The sequence below is a fragment of the Scyliorhinus canicula genome, chromosome 21 (genome assembly GCF_902713615.1).
Source record: "Scyliorhinus canicula chromosome 21, sScyCan1.1, whole genome shotgun sequence".
NCBI classification, from domain to species: Eukaryota; Metazoa; Chordata; class Chondrichthyes; order Carcharhiniformes; family Scyliorhinidae; genus Scyliorhinus; species Scyliorhinus canicula.
Genome location: NC_052166.1, coordinates 65,243,540 through 65,271,047, shown reverse-complemented (window position 1 = coordinate 65,271,047; position 27,508 = coordinate 65,243,540). Strand labels below are relative to the sequence as shown.

General features: G+C 44.3%; 1 protein-coding gene across 7 annotated transcripts in view; it reads left to right on the top strand.

Annotated features, from left to right (window-relative positions):
* prrc2b (proline-rich coiled-coil 2B) overlaps window positions 1–27,508 on the top strand; it is a 79,632-nt gene that overhangs the window by 14,423 nt on the left and 37,701 nt on the right. For 6 of the 7 annotated variants that reach the window (XM_038781694.1, XM_038781698.1, XM_038781697.1 and 3 more), the window contains exons 2-17: window positions 3,073–3,251; window positions 4,495–4,672; window positions 5,525–5,621; window positions 6,220–6,292; window positions 8,572–8,715; window positions 10,643–10,890; window positions 13,222–13,316; window positions 13,729–13,874; window positions 16,942–17,029; window positions 17,697–17,871; window positions 19,232–19,580; window positions 20,083–20,169; window positions 21,518–21,696; window positions 22,479–22,716; window positions 23,494–23,716; window positions 24,607–26,751. In XM_038781694.1, the coding sequence (XP_038637622.1) occupies window positions 3,134–3,251; window positions 4,495–4,672; window positions 5,525–5,621; window positions 6,220–6,292; window positions 8,572–8,715; window positions 10,643–10,890; window positions 13,222–13,316; window positions 13,729–13,874; window positions 16,942–17,029; window positions 17,697–17,871; window positions 19,232–19,580; window positions 20,083–20,169; window positions 21,518–21,696; window positions 22,479–22,716; window positions 23,494–23,716; window positions 24,607–26,751 (4,583 nt within the window). In that variant the 5' untranslated portion in view covers window positions 3,073–3,133. Of the gene's footprint in view, window positions 1–3,072; window positions 3,252–4,494; window positions 4,673–5,524; window positions 5,622–6,219; window positions 6,293–8,571; window positions 8,716–10,642; window positions 10,891–13,221; window positions 13,317–13,728; window positions 13,875–16,938; window positions 17,030–17,696; window positions 17,872–19,231; window positions 19,581–20,082; window positions 20,170–21,517; window positions 21,697–22,478; window positions 22,717–23,493; window positions 23,717–24,606; window positions 26,752–27,508 lie in introns of those variants that run through there. The other variant, XM_038781700.1, reaches the window with a different exon arrangement.

Genomic DNA, 27,508 nt, shown 5'->3' with positions numbered 1-27,508 from the left:
GGTAGGGTATTCTTTCGGAGGGTCGATCAGACTTGATTAGCTGAATGGCATTCTTCTGCACTGTATAGAGATTCTATTCTATGAACTAGGAGCAGGAGTAGGCCACTCAGCCCTTCGAGCCTCCTTTGTCATTCAATTACATCGTGACTGATCTGATTGTAACCTGAACTCCACATTTTGCCTACCCCAATAACCTTACACCCTCTTGCTTATCAAGAATCTATCCGGCTCTGCCTTAAAAATGTTCCATTGCCTTTTAAGGGAGAAAGCTCCAGAACCGCCACCCTTTGAGAGAAAATCATTCTCCTCATCTCTGTTTTAAATGGGCGACCTTTTCTTTTTAAATCGTGATCCCTGGTTCTAGATTCTCCCACAAGAGGAAACATTCTTTAGCATTGAACCTGTTAAGACTCCCTCAGGATCTTATATATTTCAATCAAATTGCCTCTTATTCTTCTAAACTCCAACAGGTACAAGCCTAGCCTGTCCAACCTTTCCTCATAAAACAACCCACCCATTCCAGGTATTAGTCTAGTAAACCTTCCCTGAACTGCTTCCAACACATTTACATCCTTCCTTAAATAGGGAGATCAATACTGTACACGGTACTCCAGATGTGGACTTACCAATTACCTGTATAACTGAAGCATAACCTCCCTATTCTCTCCCCCTCGCAATAAATTCTAACGTTCTATTCGCTTTCCTAATTACTTGCTGTACCTGCATACTAATCTTTTGCTATTTATGCAGGGAAGGTTGAACAGGCTTCCGCTTCCTGTTCGTATGTGCACTAGGACACCGGATCTCTCTGCATCGCGGAGCTCTGCAATCTCCCACCATTTAGACAATATGCTTTTTTATTCTTTCTGCCAAAATGGACAATTTCACATGTCCCCATATTATATTCTATTTGCCAGATCTTTGCCCATTCACCTAACCCATCTATGTCCCTTTGTAACCTCTTGTCTTCTCAACTTACTTTTCTACCTAGAATCATAGAATTTACAGTGCAGAAGGAGGCCATTTTTTTTCAAATTTAGAGTGCCCAAATAATTTTTCCAATTAAGGGGCAATTTAGCATGACCAATCCACCTACCCTGCACATCTTTCGGTTGTGGGGATGAAACCCACGCAAACAAGGGGAGAATGTGCAAACTCCATATGGACTGTGACCCACAGCTGGGATTGAACCGTGGCGCCGTGAGGCAGCAGGGCTAACCCACTGCGCCACCGTGCTGCCCCAGAAGGAGGCCATTTGGCCCATCGAGTCTGCACCGGCCCTTGGAAAGGGCACCCTAATTAACCCCACACCTCCACCCTATCCCGATAACCCAGTAACCACATCTAACCTTTTTTGGACACTAAGGGCAATTTAGCATGGCCAATCCATCTAACCTGCACATCTTTTTACTGTGGGAGGAAACCGGAGCACCCGGAGGAAACCCACGCAGACACGGGGAGAACGTACAGACTCCGCATAATGACCCAAGCCGGGAATCGAACCTGGGACCATGGAGCTGTGAAGCAACTATGCTAACCACTGTGCTACCGTGCCGCCCAAATATCTGTGTATAATTAGCAACCATCCCTTTGGTCCATTGATCCAAGTCGTTTCTATAAATTGTAAATTGCCCTTTGTGTAATTCCACCCCGCCCTTTGGAAGGAGTAATCCCATATTGAGGAGGTCTTGTGGTGCAATGGGTTAGCATTCCTGTGTTTGAGTGCCACTCTGGGACTTGATGGCCAAGGACGGTGCTTTATAATGCAGCCAAACAGGTATCAACCCGTATGGGTGGCACGGTGGTGCAGTGGTTAGCACGGCTGCCTATGGCGCTGAGGGCGTGGGTTCGATCCTGGTCCCAGGTCACTGTCTGTGTGGAGTTTGCACATTTTCCACGTGTCTGCGTGTGTTTGGCCCCCACAACCAGAAGATGTGCAGGTTAGGTGGATTGGCTATGCTAAATTGCCCCTTAATTGGAAAAAAAATTGGATACTCTTTTTTAAAAAAACATTTTTTTAAAGGTATCACCTTGTAAATCTTTCCAACAGACCTCAATGGCAGGAGGTAACAGCGGGAGAGATTCCCAGGCAGTTATGTGATGGAAAGAACACTGGAGCCTCTACCATCACTCCATAGTTCCAGACTACAGCAAAAGTGCATTTTGCCACTGTAACTCTGACTCCTTTGGGTCCGGTTGGCTGGATGGGCAGTCTGGGTCACCTTGGTATCAACAGCACGGGGTTCAAACCCTGTTCTGGCTGGGGTGGATTTGCGACCTGCCTCCTTGCCCCAACCTGTAATGATGGTCACAGCGCTGTGGGTCAGACCTGCTTTCAGGCAGATAACTGAAAAATAATTCAGTATTCCTTTATATTTACTTTTCCCAGGCAATAACCGTAAACCACATAGAACAGTACAGCACAGAACAGGCCCTTCGGCCCTCGATGTTGTGCCGAGCAATGATCACCCTACTCAAACCCACGTATCCACCCCATACCCGTAACCCAACAACCCCCCCTTAACCTTACATTTTAGGACACTACGGGCAATTTAGCATGGCCAATCCACCTAACCCGCACCTCTTTGGACTGTGGGAGGAAACCGGAGCACCCGGAGGAAACCCACGCACACACGGGGAGGACGTGCAGACTCCGCACAGACAGTGACCCAGCCGGGAATCGAACCTGGGACCCTGGAGCTGTGAAGCATTTATGCTAACTACCGTGCTGCCCCACAGCACTGTGAGGAACAGCTAACACAAGTGCTTGTATTGTCAAAGCTTCCTGCTGGCACATGTCTTCAGTTTGGTGTGGTTATTTCTGACCTGCAACTTTGTCAGGTTTAGCACTGTACCCGACTCGTCAAAATGTAGACTCTACCATAGAGGATTCCTTGTGTCATGCTGCCAAAGATTCTGTGCTGCTTGAGGAAACCCTGGGTAATATTGGATACTGTCCAGTTCGTTTTGGGAACGGCAGTGTGTTTCCTGTGTGTAGGTTGGGATATACACTGAATTAAATTGGGGAATAAAGCTTGATTCTGAACAATATTTCTGTTTTTATTCCCCCAGTGAGCGGCACGCTCTCAGCGGTGCTGAAAACAACCATCATACTCGATGAAATTCCAGCGCAATGTCAGATCGTTTGGGGCAAACTACCAAGGGGAAGGATGGAAAATCAAAGTACTCCTCTCTCAGTCTGTTTGATAAGTACAAAGGAAAGTCGCTAGAAACCCAGAAACATTCAGGAGGTGTGTAACAAAGAGGAAATTCACCCAGATAGGCAGTTTACTGGGACTTGTGGTTTACACTTGCATATTTCTCATCGTATTTCTGTGATTGTTTTCCAAATTTCATTTTTGTTTCCCAGTAGCAACAGGCAATGCTAGGAGATGGTTCTGTGTGTGGTTGTCATTCTAACTCCTTGTCCATTATTGCTGAAGCTGATCCGATCTGATGTTCCAGTGCGGAGACATATTCTCTCGCTCACTCTCCCTCTCTGTCTGTCTCTCTCTCTATCGGTCAGTCTCTTTCTCGCACACTCGGCCTGTCTGTCTCTTGATCAGTCTTTCTCTCTCTCTCTTTCTCTCTTGGTCACTCTCGTTCGGTCTCGCGAATTCTCTCAATCGTATAGCATGAGTTGATTTAAATACAAATTGAAGCTATAAAGAGCATACCTGCCATTTCTTTAAAAAAAAAAAAATTTAGAGTACCCAGTTCATTTTTTCCAATTAAGGGGCAATTTAGCGTGGTCAATCCACCTAACCACATCTTTGGGTTGTGGGGGCGAAACCCACGCAAACACGGGGAGAATGTGCGAACTCCAGACGGACAGTGACCCAGAGCTGGGATCGAACCTGGGACCTCGGCGCCGTGAGGGCTAACCCACTGCGCCATACGTGCCATTTCTGAGGTGGAGGAGAAGCTGTTTCATATTATCAGCTCCTGGCTTTGACCCATTGAATTCTGAAATATTTTTCTGATGTCTCCCTTAGAGAGACTTGCACATTTTTGATGACCTTGTAACATGTTCACATTCCAAACAGTGCAACATATTCTGGGAATCCCGGATCTGCTGAAGCATTCTTACCACCTTTCAAAAAACCTCTGCATCACAATTGAATCTTTCATCCAACTAGTTAAACTTAAAAACGTTGCTCTAATTTATACCTGGCATTAGGATAACAATTGCTTTTGCATCTGTGGTTGAATCTGTAATAAGTTAAATTCAGATCTTGTTTTCATTGAGGTCCTCACTTATTTGCTTCTCTGCAGAGAGTAGTATCAGGCTGTACTTGCACTGCAACTTTAGTATCGCCGTTAAGGAGATTTGTTTTGTGCTAATGCTGCAGTTGTTGTGTGGTTACTGTCTGGATTATTCATCACTGCATATCCGGGAATTTTTTTTTCTTTCTCCTGGTATTGGGCGCAGATAGCTGTGTAATTTCTTTCTTCTGTGTTGTACCCCTGAGCTTTGTCTAATCTGTTTTACAGTTGTCCCTCGACATGGCTTGCAGAGTCTTGGTAAAGTGGCTGCTGCCCGGCGCATGCCCCCGCCTGCAAACCTTCCTAGCTTAAAGGCTGAAAACAAAGGAAACGACCCAAACGTGACCATTGTACCAAAAGACGGAACAGGATGGGCCAGCAAACAGGAGCAGCAGGACCAAAAGAAGTAAGATTGTTTCATCACTGATTTGATTCTGAATTACTTTTTTTTGTGTGCTGCTGGTGGGACCATCAGGGTTAGGAGAGGATGGTGTACCTGCGGATGAACAGTAGCAAGTTACTTCTTATCGTGTGTTGGAAGGGGCAGGCCTTGTCTTGGCCACTTTTTTCAGTCTCACCATCTACTGAAGGCCTCACTTCTCCAGATATTTTTCTTCGTGTGCTGGAAAAATTCTTTTGGAATCTTTCTACTTTTTGAACTGCTACTGCACTCGCCTTGTTTCTAGACCTTTAATTGTAGTCAAGCCAATTTATACTAGCAACCATATTACCACAGGTGTATAATATAAACTACATTGTTGGAAGTTGTACTAACAGAACTTCTATGGTGAATAGGACCAAGAGCTCACGTGGGCCTGACTGTTGTCCGAGGGGTAGAATTGTAAAGAACTACTAAAAAATGAACACAGCGGGTGGTGAATGAACGAGACTAGGTGTGAGTTAGGAAACAGTCATTAGAGCTTTAGATGAGCTCAAGTTTGTGATGTTTGGTAGATGTGAGTCTGACCAGGAGATGATTGGAATAGGCAAATCTGACAGGAACATAGGCATGGATGAGGCTAAAAGATTATTTGGCAATTATTTTAAACTGAGCCACACTGTGAGAAGTTTTTCCTGCAGTTCCACCTTGTCAATGAATTGGCTAAATCTTTGATTGTCAAGACTTTAAAAAGAATCCATTCTCTGGTCTGTTAGAACTAGAATTCGGAGAGAAGTTTCATTGTTTTGACTTTTGAAGCGTCGTGCAGGAGCCCAGCCTGCAGGTTTTTGCTGACCGTGCTGGCATTGTGTTTTGCAGTACCGGTGTATCAACAGCACAGCCGCCGGAGTTGCCATCGCAGCCGGCTTCACAGACATCTGTCTCCAGTGTGCCAAAGCCAGCACCAGTCCACGAGGTAAGTCACAGGCTCTTGGTAAGCCTCAGCAGCGGGGGCAGGGAGAGAGGGTTCAGTGGGAAATAACCACTCTGGTCTAATCAAGATGGGATTCTCCTACATTAATTAAATACAAAGTGGTAGTTTAATCCATGAGTCAAAGTGTGCCTAAGAACCTATCAGATGAAAAATTGATGCAAGGGTTGAAAGGTGAGAAAATTGCTTCAAGACACAATTCAAAACCAGCAATAAAAGAAGTGTTGCAGCTGGTTCAGCAATGCAGATCAATTCCACTCCAAATGGCAGGTAAAAAGAATCACATTGGTGGTAGTGGATGATTATGGGGCTGGTTTAGCAGAGTGGGTTAAACAGCTGGCTTGTAAAGCAGAACAAGGCCAGCAGCGCGGGTTCAATTCCCGTACCAGCCTCCCCGAACAGGCGCCGGAATGTGGCGACTAGGGGCTTTTCACAGTAACTTCATTTGAAGCCTACTTGTGACAATAAGCGATTTTCATTTCATTATGATTGAGAGCCAAGGATGGCTGTATCTGGTAGGTGGGTGCTTTGAACTGTTTGTTGTCTGAAATTTAATGGAATGTCTTCCTCTGACAATTGACAGAATACAAATTCAGCACAAGGTGGAGCAAAGTCATGGGCACAATTGAAAGCAAAGTCAGCAGGACAAGGAGGTGGTGAGTTAATTATCTTTCAGCATATTTTGATAACTTTGTCACTTCTCTGATAAATGTTATAAATCTACTTAAATAGATTGTCTTGTAATATTAATAAGTTGTGTGCTTCCAAGGGCATTAGGTGTATTAATGTTGCTGTGCGCACAGACCTCAGTACTTTGGACCATGAACAGTCTCCTTTGGGGAGGCAGTTGGCGTAGTGGTATTGTCATTGGACTAGTAAACTAGAGACCCAGAGTAATGCTCTGGGAACTGCAGATGGTGAATTTTGAATTCAATAAAAGAATCTGGAATTAAAAAAAACTCTGTTGATTGTCGTAAAAATCTATCTGGTTCACTAATGTCCTTTAGGGAAGGAAATATGTAAGGGGTGGCGCAGTAGCACAGTGGTTAGCACTGTTGCTTCACAGCTCCAGGATTCCAAGTTCGATTCCAGGCTTGGGCCACTGTCTGTGCAGAGTCTGACCGTTTTCCCGTGTCTGCATTGGTTTCTTCCGGGTGCTCTGGTTTTATCCTACAATCCAAATAGGTGCAGGTTAGGTGGATTGGCCATGCTAAATTGCCCTTGGTGTCCAAAAAGGTTAGTTTGGGTTACGGGGATAGGGTGGAGACGTGGGTTTGGGTAGGGTGCTCTTTCCGAGGGCCGGTGCAGACTTGATGGGCCAAATGGCCTCCTTCTGCACTGTAAATTCTGTGATTTAATGGACTTTTAGAAGTCAGCTCGACTGATTCCAGGGCCAAAGGAGTTATTTTATGAGGAAAGGTTGGGCCTGTATCCATTGGAGTTTAGAAGCATGAACGGTGAACTTATTGAAACCTACAGGATTCTATGGGGTTGTGACAAGATGAAAGGATATTTCCCCTTGTGGGAGAGCCAGAACTGGCGGACACAGTTTAAAAACAAAAGGCCTTCCATTTACAACTGAGATGGGGAGAGATCTTCTCTCTGGGAATTCACGACCCCAGAGAGCAGAGGAGGCTGGGTCATTGAATGCCTTTAAGACAGAGTTAGATTTTTGATTGTCAAGCAAGTCTAAGGGTATAGGGGATAGACAGGAAAGTAAAGTTGAAATCACAATCAGACCAGCCATGAGCTTGTCAAATGGCGCAGCAGGTTAAAGGGGCTGAATGGCCTGCTGCTTCCAATTCATATGTATGTACGGTACCTAATTTACACATAGTGAGAACCAAAACCAGTACTCTAGGATTAATGTCAAGTCCATCACTTGTAACATTGTTTCTGTAGACCAAACTTCTAATATTACATCACATTGTTTCCTCTCAATCCTTTCAATATTATGTTCTTGCGTCATACTTGATATACACTACTGACCCTTCCTTATGCCTTGCTCTCTGTTGGGCTTAACTTTGAAATCGTTTCACAGTGAGTCCTAATGTCAACCAAATATTGAAGCATGCGAAAAAAGAGCAGGGAAATACAACACCAGTCGAAGGCACTGAAGGGGAATACCTTCTTAAAGCATATTGAACTGAATGATTGCCTTTTGTGCTGAAATATTTGTTAATGCTCCAAAACCCAGGCACCAAATATTTTCTGAATGTGGGGAGGGAGAAGGTTGAGGTATGCGCAATAAGCTTAGGGAGTTCTTAGGAAAGCATTTCTGCTCATCTTGACCCACAAGCAGTGCTGTAAACAGATATACCTTTCATTTGAGGCCTGGGTGACTCACCTGGCCAGGGTTAAACCTGTAAAACAGGTTCAATTTGAGGCTTCCATTGTTGTTAGAAATGCAATTGCCAGCTTACCTCTTGGGAGTGTTTTGGTTGCTGACCCTCAGTCAAACCCAGGAATAGGCTGGTTTTGGTCAGGTTTGAAATTTGGCAAGAATATCTCATTCAACCTCGGCGCACCTGTTCTGAGCGTTAAAATTACTTCCTAAATCTCTTGCCCATCACTCACTCTATTGACCTACCTTGCACCCTGTTCCTAGGGTGTTTAATTTAGAAATGCCATGTTCAAATTCTTGAAAAGTTTGATCCCAGCTATCTCTGCTGCCTCCTCCACCATAATATTCTCTTCTATGCTCCCTGGCCCTCGTACTCTCACTTCTATCCCATTGGTGCCAGAACCTACAGTACCACAGCGCTGCTCTGGAACCTCTTGTGGTTCTATGGCCATTGGTGGTCAACATGGCTCAGCTGTGCTTAGCATTAACTACACCCTGGGAAGCATACACTGATCTTGGGAAGTATAATGTCTTAAACACTGGGCTCTGATCGACTGTGACTGACATTTGTTGAATTGTTATTGGTTTTAGGCGGAAGAGGAGCAAACAAGCAATTACCGTTCTCTCAAGAGGAATTTCCAACGTTGAAAGCAGCTGGAGACCAGGAAAAGACTGGAAAAGAAAAGGACACCACAGATCAGTCATATGGGCCAGGACCAAGCCTCCGCCCACAGAGTAAGACGCACAGATATAAGCCAGATCCAAGACTTCTGGCGCGCATACATTTACTGGGAGTGTTTCATGGCCTATCTAGGGAGTTTGTACAAGTTGAGTGGTAGGAGAGAGAAACACGTGTCAGATTCCGAAGAATCCCACATTCAGTTTCTAACATGCTATAGGTGAATTAATGATACAGCAGCTACGTTTACTCAAAACCATGCGGTGAGCCCCTAACTTGGCAATTAGGACAGGATTCCACTACTTGATTTTGGTCCTCATGTTTTTTTTTAAATTTAGAGTATCCAATTCATTTTTTTTTTTCAATTAAGGGGCAATTTAGCGTGGCCAATCCACCTACCCTGCACATCTTTGGGTTGTGGGAGTGAGACCCACGCAGACACGGAGAGAATGTGCAAACTCCACATGGTCAGTGAACCAGAGCCGGGATCGAACCTGGGACCTCAGCCCCATGAGGCTGCAGTGCTAACCACTGCGCCACCGTGCTACCTTGTACTCATGTTTTTAAAAGTTGGAAAACACTGGGTGAAATGTCTGATTAATCTGAAACCTGGTCAATGGCCCAATGAACTTTACATTGAACCCATATCAGTTTTGCAATTTTTGTACTTTCCCAAACACAACCCTGTTGCTGTCTCCTCCTTGAAGTGATGTAGTTTACGAGAGACCTTGTTCTTCCCAGACCAAGTAAATCCAGCCTCTTCAATAGGAAATTGGGTAGAACTGTTTTTCAATTACTCTGCAGGAAAATGGCTCATGCTAAATCACTTTTTAGTTAACCTAGTGTGAATATGAAACTACCTCCCATTAGTGCTGGTGTGTAAAATACACCTTTGTAAATGAGATATATTTACCTGTGACACATGGGCCAGGGTTTAGAGAACACCAAAGTATATCATGGAGTTTACCTGACCCACAACTTTGAATAGATTTTGGTTATGAGGAGCACAAGGGCCCCCTTTCCAGATGTTATGCAGCAGAGATCTTAACTTTTTAAACAAAATAATGTTTGTTCTATGTATTCAGTTAACATTTTATAAACACACAGTAAACATCTTATCAACTACCAACACAAAACCCCCCAAAGATACAGTACTCTATAGGTAACCCTTAATAACTTTCCTAACAACATCCATAAGCCAAACACCTTTTTTTAACCAGAACAGTAGGTTTCAATTCCTTACAGAAAACGGGTATTAATTTGAAGTTATCAAGTGGTCTGGAGACATTCTTTAGCATGCAGAGAGAGAGAGATCAAAAATACACCTTCTTTGTTTGAATGCAGCTCCCAACCGAAAACAAAACCAAAAAACTCAGCCACAAAGCAGCTTCCAGCTCAAAACAAAAATAAAAGACAGAACCACAGCCCAGCTCCACCCACACAATGACATCACTGCAGCCATTTGATAAAACACTTTTCTTAAAGGGACCCTCACATGGCACACATGATTTATTCTTTAACTCAAAACCAGTTGTGAAATTATAGATGCAGATATCAATAAGTAGCCATTTAAAATCACTTTGTCAAGAAAATTCAACCCTGTTGTGGTCAATATTTCTCTCATTTTAAAAAGTAACTGGTCAAGGCCTTGTCAGAGATTCCTCTTTTATGGAATGCTTGCCTATAAAGTTAAGTGAAGATTAAATTTGTACATCTAGATAAGGTCCGGTTTAAATTAGCCATGCAATTAAATTTGTCTCCTATCTTCAAAATGTAATCACTGGAATGCATCTGATGTAATAATAATCGCTATTGTCACAAGTAGGCTTCAATGAAGTTACTTTGAAAAGCCCCTAGTCGCCACATTCCGGCGCCTGTTCCGGGATGTGCTGCCCTGTTTGGAGATTCAACCACTTTATTGTCATACAGCTGCTGATTAATTGGTTACATTTTGGAATCGAGCCGTTGTGTTTCTCCTTGCAGATGTAGCCATTTGGAGGGAGGGCGGTGGTCGCAACCTCAACCCCACAGCAGCACCAACCCCACCTCCGCCAGAGCTGGAAGCCAAAAGCTCAGATCAAGAAGATCCGGTGCACACACCAGTGTCGTCAAGTGACCCAAAGGAGCCTTCGCTGCGTCCTGCTACTCCGCTGAGGAGAGGACTGGGAATACCACTGCAGGCAGGGACTCACCAATTCCCATCCACCTACCGTGATATGTTGCCTACGTTTGTAAGTTGATTGCAGAACCAGTGAATTGCATGTGGTGTTTCCACTGTTTGTAATTGAGAACGTTTTCAGAAACTTGTTTCACAGTGCCACCTTATCGCCAAAGCCTGCAGCTAAACCATGATAACATATCAAAATTAAAGACACAGAGATTTACTCTGATAATTGTTGATAGAAAATAGCAACCACAAGAAGAGAAGTTTGTGAAAAAGATTTTTAGTATGTAAAGATATTACAGACTTGATGGAAACGATGGCCGGAAAAACACCAGCTTTTTAAAAATTCTTTCATGGTATGTGAATGTCTGATGGCAAGAATTTTTTGCCCATTCTTAATTGTCCTTGCGAAGATGAGGGTTAGAGGGTGGTGAGTGCCTGGAACGTGCTGCCATGGGAGGTCGTGGAAGCAGATGCTTTAAAGTCGTTCAAAAGGCATTTCGACAAACACAAGGATAGGATGGATATAGAGCAGTGTTTTTCAACCTTTTTTCTGGGGACTCATTTTTACCAACCAGCCAACCTTCGGGACCCAACCCGGCTGACCTTCGCGACCCATGCCGGACAACCTTCGCGACCCACGCCGACTGCCCTTCTTGACCCGCGGCGGCCGACCTTTGCGCCCAATCTGGCTGACCTGAGCGACCCACCATTTTCTCTTACCTTGTTTGTTGCTGACAAAAATGGAGGAAATGGTTTTGGGTCCCTTTGGCCCTCCAAACTTCTAAAAAAGAAAGGCTGCGACTGTATGAAAAAAAAATAAGGCCGCACTGCGCGTGCGTGCCTGATCATCAATGCGCATCGATGATTGGGGACGCATGTGCGGTGTGGCTGCAGTTTTATAAAAAGGTTTGTGGCCATTTTGAAGGCCACTCGCAGCCAGCACAGCTAAAGGCCGGCTGTTGCGCGCGGATTTGTGCGATTGGGAGCGCTGCGACGGACGGCTCCACGACCCACCCGACACCCACCCGCGGGTTGCACCCCTGAGTTTGACAATGCCTGGTATAGAGGGATACGGCACAAGGAAGTGCTGGGGGTTTTGGCCAAGTGTGGCATTGTGACCAGTACAGGCTTAGAGGGCCGAAGGGCCTGTTCCTGTGCGCCCGTCCCCCATGCAATCAAAACCAGTCCAGGACATCATTCAAGTGTCTGTAAAACCAATTATCTTTGATTTAAATAATGAGATGTACTAGCCAAACAAGTTTAATATATTCAGTGTGGATGGAGAAAGAGCATATGGCTTCTGTGGCACTAACTTCATTAAGAATGGTGTTCCAATGGGTCTTGCCTATTTTGTATATGGCGGATAAACTACATTCAGAAAATGAGGCCAGTCATATGTGGAGAGTTTAACATGAATGCCACCTGCTCAAGTGGCAGCAATCATTGTAGTTGATGTTCCTATCTGACACGAGAAGTAATAAAACAATTAGTCGCTATCTTTTCTGGGCTTCTTGCCAATTCTTGTACAGCTTTACCTTAGATGCAGTGCAATGTAGAATTTTGCAGGCTTTGTTTAAGTTGTGCTGTTTACCAGTTGATTTATTCATCTATTGTCATCTGTTGGCACTCTGATTAGCTAAAACCTCCTCTACGTTCCCAGAATCATTATAAAATTGCATCAGTCTGTCCACTTTACCCTGAAAGGCACAGTGTAGATAAACAAGGGAATGGGAACTGTGGCCTGAAGTTAGAGGCAGGAGGAAGTAAAATAATGTTGGCTCCAAATTATTGAGTGCAAATAATGGAGACGGTCAAATTGCCACGTCTGATACACTGACATCAATGATGTGCTGAATGAGTAGATATGACCGCTTATAATGTGAATGTTAATTGCAGTTGGGGACAACAAAGATTGAGAACACAACAAAATGATGCAAGAGAAATAGTGAGGACAATCCAATGTTTTCAGATTGCTGTCTGAAAAGAACAAATATACAAGGTTATGGGGATAAGGCAGGGGAGTGGGCCTAGGTATGATGCTCTTAGAGAGGGCCAGTGCAAACTCAATGGCCTGAATGGCCTCCTTCTGCACTGTAGGGATTCTATGGGTTATTGATTACTTGTTTATAGGTTTGTTTTTCCTCAGTTGCTTTATTAATACAATCAAGGTCACACTGGCCAAGTTTAAGGAATATGTATTGCTGCTCGGCAATCACTTTAAACATAGTGCCGAGCTCCTTCCACATCTTCCAATGCACTCCAATCTCTACATTTGATCGAGAAGTCCAGCCCCACGAATACAAGGCAGCAGAAATTGAAATAGATTCACAAGGGCTTATTTTACTTGTTAGTAACCTCTTTACCAATGTCTGTAATGCATTTTTTCCTCCTGTAGATGTGCCCACCACAATCACAGGGACCTCAGCCTACCCCGGTCCTTGGTCCACAGGGATCCTTACAATATCCGTTCCAGCCACCTGAGCCAATTAGGTAAGAGACATGTAGATTTACAACCTGTATGTTTATTAATTATGGTCTGGAACCTATGGTTTTATTAGACCATTTACAGTCACAGCTAAATTAGGCTATTTGACAATTTTAAACACTATCTATTAATATAAAATATGCTAATAGAAAATAGAATTTGACATGTACGTTGATAAATTACGGGATATTCTGACTGAGTCCCCTTGTCCAATCAGCATGTTTGTTTCACTCTTAAGTATCATTTGGTATAAAATTGAAGGCACATGGTGAAGGACAGAGTTATGTGTTCTCTGACATTGCTTGCATATTGGCTCCACTTTGCTTCACCAAAGCCAGCTCTCCTGTATTATTCATTCTAATATTGAAGGATGAATGCCATGCTTTATCCTTTAATTCCCAATATGGTTACTCACAGATATCCCCGAGGAGTGACTCGCCCTACCCGCCAGGCTAGGCCTGCTCGGCGACCAGGTGAGCCAACCGATCGGCCTGCCATTGTCAATCCCGATGATCTCAAGGAACTGGATCAGCTGGACATTGAAACAGAAGATGGATGGGCAGGTGAGAGTAATCAAAAAAATTCCTCGAACTTTAACCAAATGCCGATGATATGCACTTTTGTGGCATTTCAGTTACAGGCAATAATTGATTTCCCATTTTGTTTGATTTGCAATGTTTTGCTAGTCAACACACTTGTGCGGATAGGAGATGCTCAGCAGTACAGTGCATGGACAGTGTCTGACAATCTGGTCATGGCGAGCAAAGAGTTGACTATACATAGAATTAAAATTGCAGTGCTGTTCCGACCGAGATTGGTTACAGCACATAATGAAGCCATTTGGCTCATTATGTCTGTGCTGGCCATTTGAAGGAAAAATTCACCTAATGCAACTCCCCAGACATTTTCCGGTGACCTGCACATTTTTCCTTTTCAGATAATGAACTAACGCTGTTACCCCATTTATGGCAGGTTCTTTCAGCAACCCTTTGCAGCTCTTCAGATCCACCAATAGTCCATACCAGCCAATAAGAAAACACCAGTTGGACTGATTGTGGTTGGTCCTTGTGGTCTGCAGACCCAGGACTGTACAACACTTGGGGTGCAGATCAACATGTCTGGCTGAAGATTATTAAGTCAACAGGTCTTCAGAGTGCCCCTGATTTGATATTGTTCCAAACAAAAATGCAATGAAACTTAGCCCCATCAGCTGAACACAACTCATCTTTAGCATTTTAAAATAAAAATCTCTGATCTCCTAGCAAGGTAGGACTTGTGCTTTGTGTTGAAGAAAATGTCCTAAGTGCTGGTGACACTTGTTGTTTCACCAGGACATGTTACGCTTTGTTCAAGAAAAATATTAAAGTGGTTCAGAAGTACATCTCTATTGCTTTGCTTTACGCTCAGGATTGGCTTATCTTGCTGGGCACTTTCAGTCAAAAGTTCAGTTCCTTAGTTCCTAGTTGTTGAATTGAAATCTCTGTACTTGCACTGAACCTGTCAGGAAATCTGCCCATTCCTGTGCTACACATTTGTTCTCAGATGTAAGTTTTACCAGTTCGCTTTGCACATGGGATCTCTTAAGAAACAGTACCGTGAGACAAACATCCTTACAGATTTTTATTTTTTTAAAATAATTTTTATTGAAAAATGTTGTATTTATACAACAACGACGAACCGTAATAAAATACCAACAATAACAATAATGATAGCAATCATAGACATTCGCCCATCCTCAATGAACAACAAAACATATTAACAACAACTTAAATTAACACAATGTTAAGTTACATAATCATAGAAAAAAATAGAAACAATAATAAAGAACCCCCCCCCCCCCCGGGTTGCTGCTGCTATTGACCAAGATACCTATCTTTGAGCCAGGAAGCCCAGAAAAGGCTGCCACCGTTTATAGAACCCTTGTATTGATCCTCTCAAGGCAAATTTGACCCTCTCCAATTTTATAAATCCTGCCATGTCACTGATCCAGGTCTCCACACTTGGGGGCCTCGCATCTTTCCACTGCATCAAGATCCTCTGCCGGGCTACTAGGGACGCAAAGGCCAGGACACCGGCCTCTTTTGCCTCCTGCACTCCCGGCTCCACCGCAACTCCAAAAATCGCGAGTCCCCACCCTGGTTTGACCCTGGATCCAACCACCCTCGACACCGTCCCCGCCACCCCTTCCAGAATTCTTCCAGTGCCGGGCATGCCCAGAACATATGGGCGTGGTTCGCAGGACTCCCCGAACACCCGGTGCACCTGTCCTCACCCCCAATGAACCTACTCATCCTAGTCCCGGACATGTGGGCCCGGTGCAGCACCTTGAATTGGATGAGACTAAGCCTCGCACATGAAGAGGAAGAGTTGACTCTCTCCAAGGCATCCGCCCGAGTCCCGTCCTCTATCTGCTCCCCAAGTTCCCCCTCCCATTTAGCCTTCAGCTCCTCCACTGACGACTCCCCCACCTCCTGCATTACCTTATAAATGTCAGACACCTTCCCCTCTCCTACCCACACCCCCGAAAGCACTCTGTCCATCGCCCCCCCCGCGAGGGCAGCAAAGGGAATCCCTCTACCTGTCGCCTAGCAAACGCCTTTACCTGCAAATATCTGAACATGTTCCCTTGGGGGAGCCCAAATTTATCTTCCAGTTCCCCCAGGCCCGCAAACCTCCCGCCAATAAACAGGTCCCTCAGTTTACTGATGCCCACCCTATGCCACCCCCTAAATCCCCCATCAGTGTTCCCCGGGATGAACCGATGATTTCCACCTAATGGAGCCTCCATCGAGCCCCCTGTTTCCCCCCTATGCCGTCTCCACTGTCCCCAGATTCTTAGGGTCGCCGCCACCACTGGGCTCGTGATATACCTCTTAGGAAGTGGATTACCTCTTGAACTCCTCCATCTGATCCACAAGCCTGGTGAAATTATGCTTGTGAAGAGTCCCCCAGTCCCTGGCCACCTGCACCTAAAACTCTCCCCTGCCCTCCTGAGCGGGAGCCTACCAATTCCTTCCTCCTGGTCCCCAGGGTGCACCACAAACACCTCACTCTTGCCTAGATTTAGTTTATAGCCTGAAAAGGTCCCAAATTCAGCTAGCAGCTCCATCACCCCCGGCATCCCTCCCACCGGGTCCGCCACATACAGTAGCAGGTCATCGGCATACAACGACACCCTATGTTCCTACATCCTTACAGATTTTAGCATTTTGTTTTGAGAATGCTTAAATATGGCGGTCCAGTCAGATTTTCGTCCTGTCTTTAATCAATAACAAGTAGGCTTCAATGAAGTTACTGTGAAAAGCCCCTAGTCGTCACATTCCGGCGCCTGTTCGGGAAGGCCGGTACGGGAATTAAACCCATGCTGCTGGCATTGTTGCTGCGGCTGTTTAGCACACTGGGCTAAATCGCTGGCTTTGAAGGCAGGCCAGCAGCATGGTTCGATTCCCGTAGCAGCCTCCCTGAGCAGGCGCCGGAATGTGGCGACTAGGGGCTTTTCACAGTAACTTCATTGAAGCCTACTCGTGACAATAAGCGATTTTCATTTCATTTCATTGTTCTGCATTGCAAGCCAGCTATTTTGCTCACTGTGCTAAACCAGCCCCACTTTCGCTTTTTCTCTTTATTCAGGTAAACATGAGGAAGTGGATTACTCTGAAAAGCTGAAATTCAGTGATGACGAGGATGAAGAAATGTCAAGAGAGAGAAAAGAAAAATGGTTTGTATTTCACTTAGAAGATGCATGAGCCATGGACTAATACTCATTGGCGAACCTTTTGAAATACAAAGACTTGCATTTATATCAGGCCTTTTGTGATCTCAGGATATCTCAAAGCACTGGTCAGCCCGTGAAAAATGGCCTTGACTCCCTTCCCCCTTTTCGCTGCTGACTGCCTAACTCCCTTGGCTTTGATACTAGGCAATATAAATGGCCCCTCCCCCTTTTTCACTTTCAAATCTGACATTGGTTTTGCCCCCTATTAAAAAATCCTTGCAAACCACAATTGCATCTCCAAACACCCGTCCCCCTCATCTTTGAGCATGTTTTTGTCTCAAAGGTCCTTGCCTGTCGCTGTCACAGTTTGTTGTTTGAATCACTCAAATTCGGTTCCACCCTTCCCAGAGCATCACTGAAATAGCCCAGAGCAAAGTCACCAACGACACCCTTCCTCTTACCTCCTGTGACTCCGTGTCTGGTATTTTGTATTAAACCTCTGCGAATAAGTACAAGTTGTTGAGCTCATGTGTTTTAGTCCGTCTCTAACGCCGAGTGCGGTGGAATAAATTGTAACTGGGAGTTGTTACACTTGAGCTGTCTGTCACATTCGCTGTATATGCATGAGCACAAAATAATAGTCTTAACGCTTGAAAACTTTATACCCTAGGGAAAGAGACATGAAAATTGTACGCCAGCGTTCTTTAAATGCTAAGCTTGAAACAAAGTTGGAGCCCACCATGTGCAGTGAATCAATTTGGGGTAACCCATTATCCTCCAGCCAGTCAACCCACGGCCTACAGGATCCTGAGCCACGGTGGAACCTATCTACTGCTGAGACGAGGGTATTTTCAGTGCACTTAACCGAGTTATATTAACTGTCTTAACTGAGTTAATTTAACGGAAATTACTTGTTGAGTGACTATTTCAGAGTACGGTTGACCATCTTTGCAGCCAAATCCGACTGCATCACCATCTGTACCATGTTCCCCATGACTGGCAGAGTAGGATTTCTATCTAAATCACTGCAAATGCTTAACGAATTAAATGAAAAAAAAATGAAATGAAAATCGCTTATTGTCACAAATAGGCTTCAAATGAAGTTCGTGTGAAAAGCCCCTAGTCGCCACATTCCGGCGCCTGTTCGGGGAGGCTGGTATGGGAATTGAACCCGCGCTGCTGGCCTGCCCGGGTCTGCTTTAAAAGCCAGCTATTTAGCCCACTGTGCTAAACCAGCCCCACAATGGTAACGCCATCAATGATAACATTATTTATACAATGAAATTGCTGATAAGTGCAAGGATTCGGAACGTAATTATAAAAATAGACAATTTCCCTTGGATGCACCCAGCTGCTCTCTCCTCCAAATGTGGTGATGTAGATGGTATTGAAAAACGAATGTGCAAATTGACTGCTGAGAGAGACCACTGCTTTGTGATCGTTACCAGCAAAATGTTTTTGCTTTATTTCTTCCATTGCTTGTTGCTGTGAGGTCTGACCAAGTATAATTATGTGAATTTGGGTGCAACGTGTTGTAGAATCAGTTCAGGCCTTGACAATTCTTCCTAAAGTGTAGTGCTGGAATGGGATGCAGTACTCTAATTGAGGCGTAACCAGTAATTTACAAAAGTTTAGCTTTACGTCTCAGATTTTTTCCTTTATGGCCATCACCATGATTAATGTGTTTATGCAAAGTGGTCTTATTAAGGAGCATTTATTACACAGAATCTGATGGAAAGATAAGTGAAGTATATGTATATTGTTGGCTGATCCATTGAAGAATAATAGCAGAAAGTTTGATTCAAACCAGCAGGCAAATTCTGACCTTGAGCAGTCACCCTTTCTGGCACCCTTTTATTTATTCTCAGATTCTGAAACCCCTTTTATCATGAATTTTCCCTTACCCCAAATCCATTTTCTTAGCATTCACGTTGAAGAATCCTTGTTTATCCATGTGCATAGTCCAGGGGGAGGCTGGTTTGTGTTTTTTCAACAACAGGTTGGAAAACAAGTGTTTTGGGTTCAAACCTTTCTTGCCACAAGCTGTTGAAGCATGGTTTTGAAGGGTGGTAGGAAAAGGACTCAGACGGGACAAAGAAAGGTTTGACAGGTTAATGAATTTATTGAACTTTTTGGAGCCCCACAGAATCCCAGAGTTTCAGCTTAAATGTTTCCTTTTAATGGAAGTTTAATTTCTTTCATCAGGCTGGAGTCTTCCAAAAATTAGCGGGAGTTAATAGATGGGCAGATGCTCACAATGAGAAAGATGAAGTGTGGCGACAGCGGCCAAATTCTGGCGCCAATGAACGCTCTGAGGCATTGGAAAGAGTCAGGAGGAGGCGTGAAGAGGAGGAACGCCGGGCCCAGGAAGAGCGATTAGCTGCCTGTGCTGAAAAACTAAAGAAACTCGATCAAAAACGCGGAGTGATAGAAAACTCTGCTAAATTTGATGTACGGAAAAAGGATGATTTTGAAGCTAAGGAGAACAAGGACTCTGTGGCTCTGTCTGCACAGCAGAAACCCTACACTGAGAACAAGCAGAATTTACCAAAAGGTACTAACGGCAGTTCTGGATTTGAAGGATTTTCTTATTTAATTGGAATCGGAGCCATAACTCACAATGAAACATGAATAGTTTTACTGACTGGTTATAGGAATTTTTTCAGTCTTGTTAGTTCTCAAAATTGTTGTGAAATATGGTGTAATCGTCAGAATCATCGAATCTTGCTGTGTTTTTATTTGAGAGACTTGGTTTGAGTTAATGGATCATAAATGGAAATTTAACCTAAATGGAAGCATTACATATTTATCGCAATTACGACTATAGTAAATCAGCCATTAATGAATTAGCCTAGAGAACATTGCGTATGACTTCCATGCAAAAAAAATGCCAAACTGCATATTGCAGATCTATATCAGCTTGCTTATCAAAAGTTCAGTCTATTAACGCTGCCATTATGGATGATCATCTTATGTGAAATGTGCCAATGCTGCAATTCAAACTTCAGATTTGTTCACCCAGATTCACAGCATTTTTTATAAATTGTCTTTCACAGGGGGAAATGTCTCAAGATACTTGGCTGCGGAACAGATTCCTGAGCAGGAAACAGTGAAGCTGAGGAGGATGGCCGATGGCACAGTTGGTGGGTAGATCTCGAGATAGTGATGATGAGGTGAAGGGGTTTACAGAGAGCACGAAGGCTGAGGAGTAAGGATGGGGGCGGGTGATGCTGTGTTGTGTTGTAGTCCTGAGTCAGTAGAGCAATGAAGGGATTTAAAGGCCAGGAAGGAGATTCAAGGAGTTGTGGAATGTGTGATAAACAAGACATGAAGAGCTTGTCATATGAGGAACGGTTGAGGACTCGGGTCTGTACTTGTTGGAGTTTAGAAAAGTGAGGGGGGATGTTTTGAAACTTAAAGGAAACTGCGAGGCCTAGATAGAGTGGACGTTGTGCGGATGTTTCCACTAGTCGGAAAATCTAGAACCAGAGTACACAATCTCAAACTAAAGGGACGATCCTTTAAAACAGAGATGAGGAGGAATTTCTTCAGCCAGAGGGTGGTGAATCTGTGGAACTCTTTGCCGCAGAAGGCTGGTGCCCAAATCACCGAGTGTCTTTAAGACAGAGATAGATAGGTTTTTGATTAATAAGGGGAAAAGGTAGGAGAATGGGGATGAGAAATATATCAGCCATGATTGAATGGCGGAGCAGACTCGATGTGCCGAGTGGCCTAATTCTGCTCCTATGTCTTATGGTCTATAACGAATACTGATATACCGTATATATTCGCGTATCATGCGACTTTTGAAGACCTAAATTGTAACCTAAATTTGGGGGGGTCGCATGATACGCGCGATACAAAATTTGCGGGTGTTTTACTTGCCGTTTTTTCTGATGGGAAGATGTTCAGCCACTTGATGTTTCCATTCATAAAAACATGAATGGAAACGTCAAGTGGCTGAACATCATCCCATCAGAATGCTGTGGTCAAAATCTGAAGAGTAGTATTCACAGAATTCGCGGGTGTTTTACTTGCCGTTTTTATGAACGGAAACGTCAAGTGGCAGAACGACGCTAGTAACGCCAGCTGGAAAGCTGTTCGATTCGCGAACATTCGCTTTCACAACAGAGTCCACTCTGCAGAATCCACAGACAATGCTACCATTTGGAAGTTTTAGTTTGGGCATTAATTTCCAAAAAAGTGACTCGCATGATTCACGAGATATAGCATAAAATCATGTTTTGGGGACGAAAATTTAGGGGTCGCATGATCCGCGAGATCGCATGATACGCGAGATCGCATGATATGCGAGTATATATGGTATTTACTTTGGGTGAGGAGAATGAGCTGTGTTTTAAGAGGTGAAATCTGAGCAATATCTTGAAGAATGTTTTCTCCATTTGTGTCTGTCATGATATGAGCACACTTCTATACAGTGTGTGGAATCTGCTGAGCAGCTGCTAATTTTTTTGCTGTGATGAATTTCAGAAAAATGTGAACTGCCCGTGGAGTTCCCTGCTGAGGATAAGGTGAAAAAAGAAGTTGCTGCAGCCATTGCAGAAAGTGAGGATGATAACAGCAGACAAGGGAATGAGCCTGCACTGCCCATCCAAAACTACAACAAGTTCCACAAGTCTCTGCCACCCAGGTTCCAGCGGCAGCAGCAGGTACCTCCAATAGGAATAGACTGCACTTTTCCAATATGAATTAAAACTATTAGGAGCAGGACTGGGTCACTTAACACCTTAAATCAGTTCAGCCATTCAGTGAGATCAGGCTGATCCGTGATCTAACTCCACCGTTGCTCTTAATACTTTGGGTTAACAAAAATCCATCTCCTCTGCCTTAAAATATATTCTAGGACTGTGCCTCAACCACCTTTTGAGGAATAGAATTCCAAAGCCTCACTACTCTCTGAGAGAAAATAATTTTTCTAATCACTGTCCGCAATGGGCAATCACTTATTTTGAAACAGTGACCCCCTCGTTCTAGATTCACCCATAAGAGGTAACATCCTTTCTACATCCACTCTGTCAGGAACCCTCAGAATCTTACATGTTTCAACCGAGTTACCTCTTGCCTGTCTAAACTCCAACGTATACAAGTCTAGACTGTCCAACCTTTCCTGATAAGAAAACCTGCCCATTCCAGGTGTTAATCTAGCAAACCTTCTCTGAGCTGCTTCCAATGCACTGACTTCTTTCCTTAAATAAGGAGACCAAAACTACACACTACTCCAGATATGGTCTCACCAATGCCCTGTATAACAGAAGCATAACCTCCCTACTCTTGTATTCAATTCCCCTTGCAATAGACAACAGCATTTTATTAACTTTGCTAATTGCTTGCTGGATATTCGGATTAATCTTTTGCGATTCATGCACAGCACGTCCAATTAAAAAGTGTAAATCTATACTGTTTGTATTATTTCCCACTTGTGTACAACCAGGAGCAGCTGTTAAAGATGCAGCAACGGCAGCAGCAGCAGGGACCTGTGATGCCACCGTCGGTTGCACCCCCTCATTCGCATTCACAGAGACATATTTATCCCAGCCCAGTTGCCCCACCCCCTCCACACATGCTTGGCTATGACCCTCGTTGGATGATGATGCCTTCATATATGGACCCTCGACTGAGTCCAGGAAGACCACCAATTGACTTCTTCCCATCGGGGGTTCACCCCTCTGGTAAGTCGATGTGGAAGTAAAAAAAAAAATACAATCTTATAATAATAATCTTTATTGTCACAAGTAGGCTTACATTTACACTGCAATGAATCTTCTGGTCTTTTCTACCAACGCAGTCTGATCTATGTATGTGTTGCTTCTTGTTTGCCTTTTGTCAGCATGAATGGATCTGCTTACTTCCAGTTCTTTAGAACTTTGAGTGGAAACAACCTCTCATTACTTCTTGCTCATTCATACATCTGTGATCTTTGCTCGTGTAATGTGACTAACATTGTAGAAATTGAAATTCTCATATCTATGCAGTAAAGTAGAATGGTCTTATTTGCTAATTGTTTTGCAATTGGAGTACCCTAAATACTGTCACTTTGATCAGGAAGAGCGACGTTTTAAGGGGGCAGGTCTATGTGGATTGTGTTGTGTGTTTTCTCTTTGGTCTGCACCTTTCTGAACCACTGCTATCTATCTGCAACTGTGGTAGCAAGCAGGCTGCTTTCCAATCTGCAAGACAATGCACAAAAGCATGGTGGCTATTTGTCTACCGTCTCTTCCTCACCTCTACTCATTACAGAAGAAAAGTTTGTTATCTCTCACTTACAACGGAGACAAAAGAGCAAAGAAAATCAGATTTGTCTCCATAGAAATTCATGAGACCGTAGGAATTTTACTTGGTTCCGCTTACTATGTATTCACTGGTTAAGCAGGGGCAGGGATAATGCCTGATAAGTTTTCAGTCAAAACTCGATCATTTATATTCTAAGAAGAATCCGTTTTGTGTAGGAATGATGAAGCCTGTGATGCGCCCAGATCGCTCAGACAGTGTCACCTCCGGATCCGAGCAGCACGACCGGCCTCCCATTCTGTTACAGGGGAGAAGAAGCCCATCTACAGAGCCACAATTTAGCTGGGGTCAAGAGGACTATCCACCTCCTCCACACCGGACTTTTATGTTAACCTCTCAGAGATCCCAAGAGGATAGCGGTACAGAACAGAGAAATGCAAGGTGAGTTTCTTGTCTTTAGAGGATCACTAGCAATGCCAGTTTCGGATTGATAACTGGCCCACCAAAGACTGAGTGAGTCTCCACAGAAGCAGTCCCCCTAATAAGAATTGTACGCACGTGGTCACTGATGACAACGGTTAAATAAATTTCATACATATTATGCGTATTTGCTCTTTAGTCTAAAAGTAGCTTTAAAATGGAATGTGAATAGATCAATCTGTTCTATAAGCAGAAAATGCTGGAGAGAAAAAACATAGTTCCAGAGGACCATAGGTTGCTCTCCTGTTTGACCTGAGCGTCCCCACACCTCATGTGAGGGGGAAGGTTGAGGAAGTGAGGCCTTCATGAGCAACCTCAGCTGGAGCGGGAATTGAACCTGCGCTGTTGGCATCGCTCCACACCACGACCCAGCTGCCCAGCCAACTGAAGGTCTTCGAATAACTTTGATCTGTTCAATTGTTTTGGACAATTTACAAAAGTGATTAGAATTTTAAGCTTGAAATTTTTGATCACGGTTCTGATCAGTGGCCCCTCTAATTTATTTTTGTTCTGCGCGGCCTGTTTATTTGTAAGTGAAATAGAAGAAGGAGGAGGCCATTCAGCCCCTCGCGTCTTCTCCGCCATTCGTTGTGATCATGGCTGATCTTTAAATTATCCTGGACAGTATCTTAAAGGGGACAACTTGCGGGTGTCCTGCACAGTGCTGTTGAGTATAGGAACATTTACAGGAAACATTGGTTCCGATTTTAGACTGTTAAATGTCACTGCCATATTTCCAGAGAAATTAGGAAAGCTGTGAATCTGCTGGGTTGGGTCGCTCCACCCTGACAATGTTTTTGATCCATTCAGTATTTCTTTTAACCCCCCAACAACTTTTTTTTTTATTACAGGATTGAAAGACTTCCCACTCCACCTGTGAGGGCAGATCCCATTTCCCACCAGACCATGAAGATTCAGAGAGATCCATTTGAGGAGCAGATAGAAGAGTACAGAGTCGCACCAGCAGACAAATTGCTCAGTATGGTTCGTCTGGAACAAAAAACTGAACTAATAAAGGACCGGAGGCCAGATGCAGCTCCAAATATGTCAGCAGTTCTGGGTCGGGATGTCCTCTTCCAGCATCAAACAAGTTCCAAATTGCTTCATAAAGAACTTTTTGCATCTGAAAGCGAGCAAGTGAGCGGGTCCCTGATGAGGGACAGCACTGAGACCTCTAAATCACCTGAGGATGTTGAAGAGCTGGTGTCTCACGCCTGGGATTATGTGCACCAGAAAGAGCCCCCTAGCCCTATGGTGAACGAACACGAGGACTCCACCAGAGAGGAGAAAGGTTTCAGGGCAGAAATATGGCAGACTGATAATCTGCCAAAGAGGGAACCTAATCCTGCACCCCAATGGGAACCACTGAAAGGAAGTCACGGTGATCGTCGTGAGACTGTCGGAAAAATGACAGGCAGACGATCTGGACCAATTAAGAAACCAGTGCTTAAAGACCTCAAGACTGAGAAGGGTGAAGAGACAGAGAAAGTAAAGTTGGAATCTGTTGCAAAAAACAGCCACACTAAGACAGAACAAATCAAGACTGAGAACAAAGTGTTGAAAGGCACTAGTGGTGGCACAACTCCATCATCACAGACTTCATCCTTGAACGTTAGACAAGAATTGACTGTCCTGCCTGTGCCTCCAGCTAAATTTGACTGGGAAGTAGAGAAACCCCAAAAAAAGGAAAATAAGGCATGGGAGGTAAGACCAGTGAATAAAGATGGCATTGATTTTCCTCCACCGCAGAGGAGAAGCTGGATTGAAGATGATGATCAACATAACTTAAGTAATAGAGGCCAAGGACGGGGAAGGGGCAGAGGCCGAGGAGATTTTTATGGACGGGCTGGAGAGATTCGAGGTTCTTATAACAACTTGAGCAGAGGAAACCGGCAAAATCCTAAGGATTACAGTAACCCTTTAGACGAAAGCCAAAAGAACTCTTCTCGCCGTCGAAATGCTAGCGAGACACGCAGTGAGGGGTCTGAATATGAAGATATACCAAAGCGACGGAGACAGAGGGGATCTGGAGCTGGCAGTGAAGGCACCAGTGATGCAGTGTATTCAGACAGAGAAGGGAAAAATATGTTCAAGGACTCTGTGAAGAGATCCAAGAGGATACCAGCTGATGGGCCGATGGCTGGTGAGGTGGAGGACGAAAGAGGACTCTCAAAAGTGTTTGAGAGGGCATTACCTCCTCGGCTGAGCAACCCCGGGCGAGGACGCAACTTTGCCCCTCGGGGAATATCCTCAAGGCAAAACAGAGGGGGTATTTACAAGGTAAATGGTACCTATCAACTGAATGGTGATGCTTCCACGTGCATGCCATTGTCCAAAAGGCAGCCTCTAAAAGAATCTACAAAAGTACTCAACAGGCCTCTGGAAGTAGCACTGGAGAATACCGGAGAGGAAAATGGAGTCGGAGACAAAATTCTGTTTTCTGGAATCTCGGTTGTAGATGACCAACCATCCAAAAGAGAGCGGTCGATGGATTTGCCCCCAAGGAGAAGACGACCTCCCCGGCAGGACAAACCTCCAAGATTCAGGCGCCTCAAACAAGAAAAAGATGCAGCCACTGAAGTGAAAAGTGATGTGGCTGTTCCTGCAGACCATGGTTTATCTAATGTGACTGCAAGGACCGATGATCAAGAAATGGCCTGTCTTGTAGCTGGCAATAAGTCGCCAGACTTGTCCAATCAAAATTCCTCTGATCAAGCTAACGAGGAGTGGGAGACTGCTTCTGAAAGCAGTGACTTTACAGAGAGGCGGGACAGAGAGAACAGAGTGTGCCACAACAACCTAGCACCCGAAATAGACGTGGCAGACAATGGTCTCGGACAGAGGAAAGAATTAGCTAAACGCAGTTTCTCCAGCCAACGTCCAGTTGATAGGCAAAACCGCAGGGCGAACCCAGGCTATGGTGGAAAAGCTCCAAAAACTAATGGGACTGGTCCAAGGAATGAGAAGGCAACTGGACAACCATCAAGGAACAAAAGGTAAATAATGTGGCTATTTGATCTACTAGGACAAAGTGTTTAGTTTTTTGCCAGTTCTCCCTTTGAGACTTTGCTTGTGTGGTGGTACTAAACCCAAAAAGATATGATTATTATCTCATTTTAAGTTATAATCAGGACGGTAACATTTTTTTCAATAATTAAGCGGCAATTTAGCATGGCCAGTCCACCTGTTTTTGGGTTGTGGGGGTGAGACCCACGCAGACACGGGGAGAATGTGCAAACTGCACATGGACAGTGACCCGGGGCCAGGATTGAACCCGGGTCCTCGGCGCCGTGAGGCAGCAGTGCAACCAGGACTATCTTCAGTTCATCTCCCTTTACAGTCCCCCGTAATAAACTTGAAACTGGAGCCAATGTAAAAAATGCGGCAGGATTGCACAATTTGAGACCTGTAATGAGATGTCACAACTTCAGAAAATCTGTTTCAACCACTTCTGTCCAATCTGAATTACAAAGTTCTTCAATTTAATACGAAAGTAACAATTATTATGTTATCTCAAATTTCTGGTTCTGTTGATTTTTTTGTCTCTCTTTCGTAAGGCATAACCTACTTTGTTGCGTTGCTTCTTTACTGCTTTCTCCCTCACTCCAAAGGGCAAGAGGCTGTGAAATGTCGATGCATTCGCTGCTTTGGTCTGTATTGTATTCCATTGACTAATACGGCTGTGGGTCTGTGACAGAGCAGGGCCTCTGCTGGCCTTGCTTTATTTACTCTTTCTCCACTGCCAGACAAGGC